This window comes from Gekko japonicus, unplaced genomic scaffold (assembly GCF_001447785.1).
Source record: "Gekko japonicus isolate JY-2015 unplaced genomic scaffold, Gekko_japonicus_V1.1 scaffold4191, whole genome shotgun sequence".
NCBI classification, from domain to species: domain Eukaryota; kingdom Metazoa; phylum Chordata; class Lepidosauria; order Squamata; family Gekkonidae; genus Gekko; species Gekko japonicus.
In genome coordinates this window covers 53,286-64,887 of record NW_015171627.1, presented here as the reverse complement: position 1 = coordinate 64,887, position 11,602 = coordinate 53,286, and the positions used below count along the sequence as shown (strand labels likewise).

Sequence of the window (11,602 nt, the reverse complement as noted above, 5' to 3'; positions counted from 1 at the left end):
TACATTCCTAACCACTTCAACAAACTGGCTCGTGATCCCTCTGGAGATTTCTGAATCTTACAAATACACCAGGGTCGTGACATGGAGGCAAGCAATGGCAAACCACCTCTAAACACCACTGGTCTAGTGGATAGAGAGAAAACTGAAACCTTAATGGTGTGGGAAATTTCAAGGAACTGTGGGTGGCAAACTTCGTTTTCCCTTCACAGCAGTCCTGTAAGGTATCTGTCACTGGCCTATGCTCACCCAGCCAGCTTGAAAGCAGAGCAAGAATTGACTGATGGTTCTACAACATCCTAATCCAGCCCTCCGCACTGTACCAGCTTTCCTAAATAACACTCTAAAATGGTATCACACTCTAAGGTTACAAGGACATGACTCAGTGGTAAAATGCATACTTTGGCCTGCAGAAGTTTTCAGAGGCAGCCTGTCATTTTCAGTGAAGGGATATTAGGCAGCAGATCTGGTGAAGTACCTCAGAAAATGAAATATATATATATATATATATGCCACTACTCTGTGGCCACCTTTCCACACTTGGATCTCATCCCTGGTTTTATCAGAGTTCAGGACACAATACTTTGCATTTATCCCAGGTTATAACAGCGTCCGTTTATCCCGGGAGAAGTGTGGGGTGAAACTGGGGTGACCTCAATGTAATATGGAAACAAAAAAACACCCTGAGATAATTACAAGAGTGAACCCGAGTGTAGCGTAGAATGTAAAAATTCCCTGAAATAATTACAGGGGTGAACTTGCATGTAGTGTAAAAGGTAAGTTCGGGGACAGGGTTGGACCAGGATTTAAGATCTAGTGCAGAAAGGACCAAAGAGCAGGCAGAAGAAAATGATTTGCTCAGTTGAATAAAGGGACAGCACAAAGAGAAACATTACCTGTCCAGTCCTTAGAAAACTCCTTTTCAAAGCCCTTGGTAATCAAAATGGCAAAACTCCAGATTAAGGAGCTGTATGCAAGCTTGATGTCAAAACTTGTTCTTTAAATGGGTGGTAATTTTCTAGGAGGCATCAGACCATACTTACCCAACCAGAGTGAGTGTGAAGTAATAGTTTTTAATGGCAAGGCCTATAACTATGTACGCTTTAAAAACCCATCAGTCACTTCAACTCACTTCTCTAAGAAGAAAATGTATTTGTCCCTTGTCCTGGTATGTCTGCCTCTTAGCATCCTGTACCAGCGTTATCTTTATTTCCGAAGAATGAATATCCCTCTGGAAACCTCTGAATACTTCAAATATGCGTTTACTTCTGTCTATGTAGATATAATGTTTTTTGTGGTAAGTACATCAGGTTTTATGCGGGAAACCCTTTTTCAGGTCTCCCCCCACCCCCAGTATTGCCTAATGTAGAGAGAGAGAAAAGAAAGTTAAAGTCATACGTTATTATAGATGTCAAAATTTATAGATGTCAGTGTTGTAATTAAAACAGAAAAAGTGAGGTTGGCACCGGTGGCATACCTAGCCTATCTGGTGCCTGGGGCGGATAATTTTTTAACACTCCCCTCTTCTGTTTATTTATCTTCTTGCTGTCCAGTCACAGCTGACTTATGGCGACCCTGTAGGGCAGGGGTGGCCAGACTGCGGCTCAGGAGCCACATGCGGCTCTTTCGCACATATTGTGCGGCTTCCAGCAGGGCAGCTGGGGAAGCGAAGGGGAGGTGTAATGATTCCTTGTTTTTGGTGTGTATGTCTCTCTTTAAAAGTTTGGTTGCATGGCTGTGGTAAGTAGACTAGAGTGGTTGAGAGAAGCAAGCGTGGTATGATTGGTGGTTGACAGAGAGGGGGAGGGGTTTTAGAAGTGAGAATGAGTGGATATGTCTGTATGTCAGTCAGAGGTTACAGTTACAGGTTTGACAGTTGAGGGGTTCAGTTAGTTCTATGTGGGGAATGAGTTAGACAAGCAGTTAGTTCTGAGTGAAATATAGAGAAGCCGTTCCGTGTGGAATAAGTTGGTGCTGCATTTACAAAGAGAGATAAGCAGTTCTGTGTTGAAACAGTTATAAGCTGAAGCTGAGTGTCTAGGAAACAGTAAAGTTAAAGTGTTACAAAGTTACCTGAAAGATCCCTGTCAGTAAGGGAGCAGATTGTGTGTGATACACTAAGCATTTGTTCATGATTTACTCCTTACTGGTTACATTGTTCTACCCTTTTATTTATGAATTCCTTCAATAAATCCTCTTTTATTTAAGTATACCAGCTCTAAAAGAAATACTTCCTCAGGACACATAGTTCCTCATAAGCCTTGAACTCGGGCTACCTAACTCGTAAGAGCAACAGTAAAGTATAAAGGTTTGGAAAGCCTTAAATTTCCTGGTGGCAGCTGGATATACCCTAGTAGAACCAAATAAAGAACACTTTTAAAGGGAAACCAGTCCTCCCCAATAAGGAGGACGTCACAGGAGGCATGCATCCCCAAATCGGTCTTCCTTTCCCCAGCCAGTGTTCCCATCCCTAGACAGGCTTGAGGTGTGTGTGGGGGGGAGCAGAGAAAGAATGCAGATTTAATTTTAAATGCGTTCTCAAAGCCCCCCCGCCTACAAATATCATTGGATAAATAAATATCGCTATCAATATCTGTTTTTACCCCTTTTGTGTTTTTTTTTATTTTTGACAGTCTCATTTAATGTTTAATGGAAAGCAATTCGCCTGTTTTTAAAATAAAAACATTTATGTGATATTTGTTCATGTCTCGGGGCTCTCAGACATCTGACGTTTATTCTTTTATTCTATGCGGCTCTTACGTTAAGCGAGCTGGGCCACCCCTGCTGTAGGGTTTTCAAAGCAAGAGACGTTTGGAGGTGGGTTTGCCATCGCCCGCCTCCACATCGGCCCTGCTTAGCTGCTGAGATCTGACGAGATCAGGCTGTCCCGGGGCTATCCAGGTCAGGGACCATCCTCTATGTGACAAAATTATTTTCAGGAATAATAATGAAATAAAATGAATGATAATAATAACGGCCAGAAAATAGATTCAGGTGTGTAGCCACGTTGGTCCGAAGCAGCAGAACAAGGTCTGGTCTTAAAGGTGCCACTGGGCCCAAACTTTGATTCAATGGCTAGAAAAGAAATGCAGACAGTGACAAAATTATTCTATTTAGAGAAGAAGAAGACGAAGAAGAAGAGATTGGGTTTATACCCTGCCCTTCACTTGGAGTCTCAGAGTGGCTTACAAACCCCTTTCTTTTCCCCTCCCCACAACAGACACCCTGTGAGGTAGGTGGGGCTGAGAGAGCGCTGACAGAACTGCTCTTGAGAGAACAGCTCCGAGAACTATGGCTTGCCCAAGGTCATCCAGCAGGTGCAAGTAGAGGAGTGGGGAATCAACCCCGGTTCTCCCAGATTAGAGTCGGCGCAGTTAACCACTACGCCAAACTGGCTCTCAACTTCATGTATATAATCATGCCAGCTTTAAAAAATCCAAATTCTAGCATGCTATTCCATCACGAGAGCCAGTGTCTAAAGTGTTGGACTAGGATCTGGGAGACCCAGGTTCGAATCCCTGCTCATGCCATGGAAGTTTCCTGGGTGAGTAGAAACTGAAGGGGGGGTAATTTTTGCAAGCACAGCCAAACCAGTACAATGTACAGAGTACCCAGTGTACCAGTGCAATCACAGAGTGCTCAGCAAAACCCAGTGCCATTGTGGCAATGACAGCTGATGTCAAGCACAGAATCACAGTCCAAGCAAGCAGGGGGTGGAAGCCCAGCAGAACCAGTGCAATGCACAGTGCCCAGCAGACCCTGTGCCTTCTGCTCATAACATTAACAAAGATTTGCTACTATAGTACTCTTAAATACATTCTGTCACCAAGCAGGATAGAAGTGAGAAAGTCTTGAGAATAAGAAGTGAAAACAAAACAAAGGGGGGGGGATGGAAAAATTAGGTGAAGGGAGACAGAAATGTATGAGAAATGTGTGGAATAGAGGGGGAGAAATTAAGAGAGGGAAAGGTTGTTTTTATCTTGCTGCAGCACACTGCCTACTGCTTTGCAAGTTCTGGCTGAGCTGGAAAGTAAGAGAGCAAGGAAAGTAAGAGAGAAAGGTTAGACTACAGGAGAAAATGACCTACAGGCTGGCAATTACTGTAAGAAGCTATCAGCATCCTGGCTTGGTTGTTGATATGGAGATTTGTTTCAGTCTTGGAGAAAGGGAAGTTTACCCAATCCTAGGCCCCAGTCACACGGGAGGTTTTGGCCTGGGAGAGGGACGGATCGGGGGCGCAGCGAACGGGCGTGAGCACACTGCAACATCTGTGAATCGGCTCGCACCAGTCCCCGATCCGTTCCTTCAGGCCAATACCACGCTTTTAACTCTGCTTCTGTCGCAGAAGCAGAGTTAAAAGACACTGGGGGAAATCCAGTAGTAAATGGGTTGCGACGGGCCACGGATGGACTTTCCCCTGTCTGATCACTCCAGCGCACTCTCATGCCATCGGGATGGTTTGATCAGGCCATCCCAACTCCATGCCGTTGTTTTTTCCCCCAGTCCAACACTAACCACTACATGACATTGGCTTTCTCAGTCAACATTTTGAGTGGATACCTCGTTCTTACCCACTGGCTGGCCTTTAAACCTCTCCTGGTCTTTCAGCTTCTTCCTTTTTACTCCCTTCCTTTAGTTAGAGCTCCTTGAATGCCAGAGGAAAGATTCCCACATATTCCCCTCTTCTAGACTTTCACCTTGGTGGAAGGGTAATGATGTGGCTTGGTCCTAACCCTGTGAGGAAAATTTTAATGTGCTGTTACCTGAGACGGTTTGCGAACCCAACCAATCCAACAGCTGCAAGCAAGGAGGCACCTGTGAATCCAGGCCAGAAGATCATTGGGGTTATCCTACTGCTTACTTTGTCTCCCTCTCTCTATATCTCTCCCCCCCCCTTAAAACAGTCATGGATTTTGGAGAAACTGAGCATTTGCGACCAAATCAGACTCATAAGAACATCACTAAAGATCGGAGTATTCCAAACAGACCGGGGATGTCAGTTTGTAAGTTGATGGGGTTTTCCAGGACAACAAAGACCCTTTCTAGTTTGGTGAGCCAGTTTGGTGAGCCAGTCTGGTGTAGTGGGTAAGTGCACGGACTGTAATCTGGGAGAACTGGGTTTGATTTCCCACTCCTAATCTGGGAGAACCGGGTTTGATTCCCCACTCCTCCACTTGCAGCTGCTGGATGACCTTGGACAAGCCATACTTCTGTCAGAGCTGTTCTCTCATGGACAGTTCTCTAAAGAGCTCTCTCAGCCTCTCCTCCCTCACAGGGTGTCTGTTATGAGGAGGGGAAAGGAAAGGAGTTTGTAAGCCATTCTGAGACTCCTTTGGGTAGTGAAAGTCAGGGTATAACTCCAATCTCTTCCTCTTCCTCTTCTTCTTCTTCCTGAGGCCCTAGGAGCTACAGTAATCTATGAATGTTTCAGAAACCTTCTGGGATCTGGCTGGCAATTTTTTGCTAGGTAGGATGAGAGCAGTCACTTAAATTGTATAGAGAACCTTTGTGAAGAAGAGGAGAGATTTAGAAATTCTGTTTGGAGGATAGAGATGAATCAGACCCGGAGAAAGACTGCTCAAACAATGTCTGAGAAAGAGAGAGGCACGAAAAGAGCATGGACAGAAATGACGAATCTTTATGATTACTCTGCCTGTCTCCTAAATGACGATCGGGGAGGTACATTTTAGATCTAAAGTGAGAAGCCTAATGTATTTCTCATTTTATTTCCTTTGGCTAAGATGCTGTTACTCCAGTTTTGCTCAGCCGTGTTCTTTTTCCTTCCCTTTTTGTAACCAAGGACTGCTTATAGAAGTAAAATCGATTTTCTGTTTTGTTTTGTTTTTTGAAATTGCTATTATGGTGGTCTGTTGCACCCACATATAAAATCTAGTTAGCCAACACTTACCAGGGTACAGAGAAAAGGCATGGAGAAAGCTATGTAGATCCTAGGCTGCGATCACACGCACAATTAGATCCGACATAGGCACGAATTCCGGGTGGATTTAAAGAAAGCAATCAGACAACAACATCTGGGAAGTGTCACGCAGCCGTTGGCAACCCATTCTGCTCTGTCGCAGAAGCAGAGTTAAAAGACACTGGGGGAAATCCAGTAGTAAATGGGTTGCGACGGGCCACGGATGGACTTTCCCCTGTCTGATCACTCCAGCGCACTCTCATGCCATCGGGATGGTTTGATCAGGCCATCCCAACTCCATGCCGTTGTTTTTTCCCCCAGTCCAACACTAACCACTACATGACATTGGCTTTCTCAGTCAACATTTTGAGTGGATACCTCGTTCTTACCCACTGGCTGGCCTTTAAACCTCTCCTGGTCTTTCAGCTTCTTCCTTTTTACTCCCTTCCTTTAGTTAGAGCTCCTTGAATGCCAGAGGAAAGATTCCCACATATTCCCCTCTTCTAGACTTTCACCTTGGTGGAAGGGTAATGATGTGGCTTGGTCCTAACCCTGTGAGGAAAATTTTAATGTGCTGTTACCTGAGACGGTTTGCGAACCCAACCAATCCAACAGCTGCAAGCAAGGAGGCACCTGTGAATCCAGGCCAGAAGCTCATTGTGGTTATCCTACTGCTTACTTTGTCTCCCTCTCTCTATATCTCTCCCCCCCCTTAAAACAGTCATGGATTTTGGAGAAACTGGGCATTTGCGACCAAGTCAGACTCATAAGAACATCACTAAAGATCGGAGTATTCCAAACAGACCGGGAGCTCCACATCAGGGATGAACAATTTGATAATGTGCCTGTGAGAATATATGAGCCAAAACATCCATCCAGTGGTCCAAGGAGATGTCTGGTCTACATTCATGGAGGTGCTGGCATGCTTGGGACCATTAGTAAGATATTTCATACTTTACATTACCTATTTGTGGGGAAACGGGGTATTGTCAAAGAGGTCTGTTCATAGCTTTATTGGAGTCCATGACACCATTGTGCCTGATTCTCGAATGGGATCCTCAACCTTGTTGATCCTGAGGTGATTTTTTATTACAAGATGCTGAACTGCAGGCTGTGGAAGGTCAGTAGTTCAGCAGTTCGAGACCCGAGTGCCGCATGATGGAGTGAGCTCCCGTCTCTAGTCTCAGCTCTTGCCAACCTAGCAGTTCGAAAGCAAGACATTGCAAGTAGATAAATAGGTACCAGTTCAGTGGGAAGGTAACAGCATTCCGTGTGCCTTGGTGTTTAGTCATGCTGACCACATGACCACAGAAACGTCTTCGGACGGCGCTGGCTCTTCAGCTTTGAAATGGAGATGAGCACCGTAACCCTAGAGTCGGATTCAACTGGCTTTCGAGCAAGGGAACCTTTACCTTTTATCTTTAGTAGGCACCACAACAAAATGGCCATGGTTTTATTCCAAAACCTTGAGTGGTATGTTTTGTGTGGATCTCTGAAAAAACATCTTCTTACTAAATCCCTGCATCTGCAATAATAATTTTCTTGTCTCTACATCCAAGTTGCTTGAATGCTGTATTTAGACTTCTGGCTCTATTTCTGTTACCTTTTAATTTTGTTTCTCTTCTATGGATGGGCAGAAACTGGCTGATGAACTAAAGTACATCAAGAATTTTGGGCAGTTAGTGCTTCATGAACCAGTGTTTGTGAACTGAAGAACTATCATGAACTTTTACGAATTTTGATGCAGTTCATGGCACTTTGTGGAAGTTCACATAGCTTTCTACTTTTCTTGGAAAACAGCTGTTTGGTGTAAATGGATGGGGGCCATTTAAATGACTGCTTTCTGCTCCTCACAAAAGGCAGCAGGGAAGAGAAATCAAGGGTTTAAATGGCTCTGAGCCTGGAGCTGGCTGCCCAAGAAAGCCTCTTTAAACAGCTGAGTCATGGGTGCAGTTTGCTCCATTTGGCTCAACTGTTTAAAGGGGCTTTCTTGGGCAGCTGAACCCAAGAAAGCCCTTGAGCTGTGCAGAGCAAACTACTACCATGGCTCAGCTGTTTAAAGCCTGAAACAACTGAGCTGTGGGAGCAGGCTGCCCCCACGTTCAGCTGTTTCTGGCACGAACCTCCGGAACCTGGTTTGGTTCACATGCAGACCAACTGGATTCATGGGGTTCATGGTTCAACCATGAACCAAATGGAATCACATTTTTGTGGTTCATGCCCATCCTTATTTTCATCTATCCTTAGCAAGTTTTAGAGTTTCATCAGTCTTGCATCATGATTTTTCATTTCTTTTGACTACAGGAATAGTCTTTGCCCGTTCTTCCTTGGTAACATTTCTGGTTTCAACCCTCTACAGGAATAGTCTTTGCACATTCTTCCTCGGTAACATTTCTAGTTTCAACCCATACTCTTTTGGTACATGGTCACTTGAACTTAGTTATGCAAATTTGTTCTTTACATCATCTTTAAACTCATCAGTAATGTTGTTTAGATTGTATTTTGGCACTATGAATGTTTTGGAGTGGTTTATTCTAATTTTCAGTATTAACAATTCCTGGTCTTGTTTTAGCAGAGAGAATAGAACTTCTCCATCTTCTGCCTCCCATTATGTTATCTCTTTGATTTCTGTGTTGGCCATCTGGTGACTTCCATTTATACAATCATCTGTTTGGTTTCTTGAAACATGTTTTCGCAATGAACAAATTGTTATCTTCACAGAATTCTATGATTTTCCTGCTTCATTTTGTGCTCCTAGCCCAAATCAGAGTAAGGTATTGGATTCTATTTTGTTTCCTACTTTTGTGTTCCTGTCACCTATGATTATCAGCACATCTTGCTTACATGTGTGATCAGTTTCTTCCTGGACGCTTGCATAATGACTTTTAATTTCTTCCTCTTCAGCATATATAGTTGGAGTGTAAACTTGAATGATGGTTATGCTGATAGGCTGTCCATGAATTCCATTTGATATCATCTGGTCAGGCTTCGCATTGTAGTCCCTAAGATTCTGAAGAAGTAGAACAAATTAAGAAACAACAAAAAGCCAAGGAAGAAAGAACTGGCAAGACAGAGGAAGCTTTCAAGATAGTGGGAAAACATTTTGGTAAATCTGAATAAGAAATGAAAGTGCTGACAGTTAGAAAACTTGGAAAATGAAACTAGGAAATCTAATTTACAAATGTATGGATTAACGGAGGAAACTGAAGGCCATGATCTGAAAGTATATAATAGAGATCTTTTACTGTCTAGCTGGGGGCTGATTTTTTAAAAAATATTTTAAAAATGAAGCATTCCAAATTAACAAAAGGACTAATAAAAGACAAAAAGAATTCAAATTGTAATTTTTGGTTTCTCTATAGAATCAGCATTTCTTTTTTACTCAGGCTTTTCATTAAAAACTGGTCCCATCTTTAATAAGGTTAAAAAATTGACACGTCTTACAGTCTACTTTCCCTAATAAGTGTTTTATGAGACTCATTGCAAGGTACTATAAGTTTTATACTGCATTATGTTCTTTGTGGATTTTTAAGGGTAAATCAGGCAACATGTTCCCTATCTCTCCCTCCTGGATTTAGCTACAGTGAGCCATGCAACAGTCATTTCCAGGCTGGATTACTGTATCTCACTCTGTGTGGGGCTGCCCTTGAAACTGACCCAAAAACTCACATCTAGTGCAGAATGCGGTGCACTTGCTGATGGTGATATCCAATGCTCCCTCTAAGCTGTGGAGTCTTGTGAGCAAAAATTCTACTTTGTGAGCTACTGGCATTAAAGTTGTGAGTGAGCGACTGGCTACTGCATAAATTAGTTTGCTCTGGAGCCATCCTTCCTGAGCTAAGACAAAAATGTGTGAGCCGGAGGCTAAAAAACTGTGAGCTAGCTCACACTAACTCAACTTAGAGGGAACACTGGTGACCTCTGCACTGGCTACTAGTTGAGTACTAGATATGCTTCAAGGTTTTGGTACTGACCTTTAAATGTATGCTGGGATCAGCATATCTTTGGGACCATCTCTTTCCATATACACCCTGGAGAGCCTTCTGCTTCACAGACCAACATCTATTGATATTCTCTGGCCCAAAAGACTTCTGCCTAGTCTCAACCAGGGCCAGGGCCTTTTCTGCCCTGGCCCCAGCCTGGTGAAATATGTTGGGGAATACTTACACACTTAAACTTTGCAATGGATCTTTGCTTCACTGGAGAGGAAACATTTCTTTCTGTTTAAAAAGCTTTATTTCTAAGGGTAAAAGGTACACAGGAAACCTACAAAATAACAAAACATATCTAGAGCTACCTTGTCACATCTTGCTGCTACAAAAGCATGGTCACACACAAGGTACACAACAATGGAGAATCTGCTTCTTCTTGACCCCTAGAAGGAAGTCACCTGATTACATTAACCAATCCGTGTTACAAAACACAGATTTTCCTGGGCTTTCTCCCCATTGGCTCTGTGCCAGGTTTCCCTCCCAGGTCAGTCTAAACAATAGCATAGAAAGGTAAACAAGTTAACCCTATAATGACTGGATTAGACCTTGAAACTTATACATGTCCAACATAATGTGCTCCCAATTGATATCAGGGCCCTGCAAGACCTGCTACAGTTCCACAGGGCCTGCAAAATCGAGCTGTTCTGCCAGGCCTTTGGTTGAGGCAGTGGATGTTTCTACCATCTTGGCCTCCTTGCCCATAGTAAGTCTATAGCTGCCTACTATCCTGCTAACATCTAACAGGAGGCTGTATTGAACTGCTCTGGAGTTTCTTAGCTGCCATCCTGTTTTATTTAACTGGTTTTTAATCATGTGTTCATTGTATTTTATTGATGTTGTGAGCCGCCTGGGCCTACTGTGGGATAGACAATAAATAAGTGGGATAAATGCTGTGGGATAAATGCAATAAATAAGAAATAGATTTTTATAGTCATTCCAACTGTTATGACTCTCATGATGTTCCAATTATTTATTCTGTTTTACTTTGTAAGCTACTTCAAGTGGACATTCTGAGGGGGCGGCACAGAAACCATCCCAATAAATGAATCCGTTTTCTTTACCTATCCCCCCCCCTGCATCTTAGTCTCTCAATAAAACAGGTCAAGTGGACATTCTGAGGGGGCGGCACAGGAACCATCCCAATAAATGAATCAGTTTTCTTTACCTATGGTCCCCCCCCCGCATCTTAGTTTCTCAAGAAAACAGCATAGAAATTAATGCATATAGATATTCTACACGGAGTGACTTTTTTTTCTTTCTAGACGCTTATGCAGCTACATGCCGTCACCTTGCCCTAAAAACTGGGACGATGGTCGTGGATATTGGGTAAGTGAGATTGTTTTGTATTGGCCATTTTGATGTTCTATATTTTTGCAAAGCTGAAATCAGAATTGCCCTTTAAGCAGATGTTTTAACTTTTTACTAAGGCAAAGTTACTGCCTGTGACTATCAGTAAAACAATGCAGAGATTGTTTTGTATTGGCCATTTTGATGTTCTATATTTTTGCAAAGCTGAAATCAGAATTGCCCTTTAAGCAGATGTTTTAACTTTTTACTAAGGCAAAGTTACTGCCTGTGACTATCAGTAAAACAATGCACAAAATGAATCTGCATGCAGCAGTATATAGAAGAAGAAGAAGAAGAAGAAGAAGAAGAAGAAGAAGAAGAAGAAGAAGAAGAGGAGGAGGAGGAGGAG

The 11,602-nt window shown here is 43.0% G+C and overlaps 1 protein-coding gene across 1 annotated transcript in view; it reads left to right on the top strand.

Annotated features, from left to right (window-relative positions):
- The first annotated feature begins 1,130 nt into the window (after nt 1-1,130).
- Nucleotides 1,131-11,602, top strand: part of LOC107117796 (arylacetamide deacetylase-like 3) — a 16,121-nt gene continuing 5,649 nt past the window's right edge. The window contains exons 1-3 of the mRNA XM_015419962.1: nt 1,131-1,294; nt 6,636-6,852; nt 11,169-11,232. Coding sequence (XP_015275448.1) covers nt 1,145-1,294; nt 6,636-6,852; nt 11,169-11,232 — 431 coding nt within the window. The 5' untranslated portion in view covers nt 1,131-1,144. The remainder of the gene's footprint in view (nt 1,295-6,635; nt 6,853-11,168; nt 11,233-11,602) is intronic.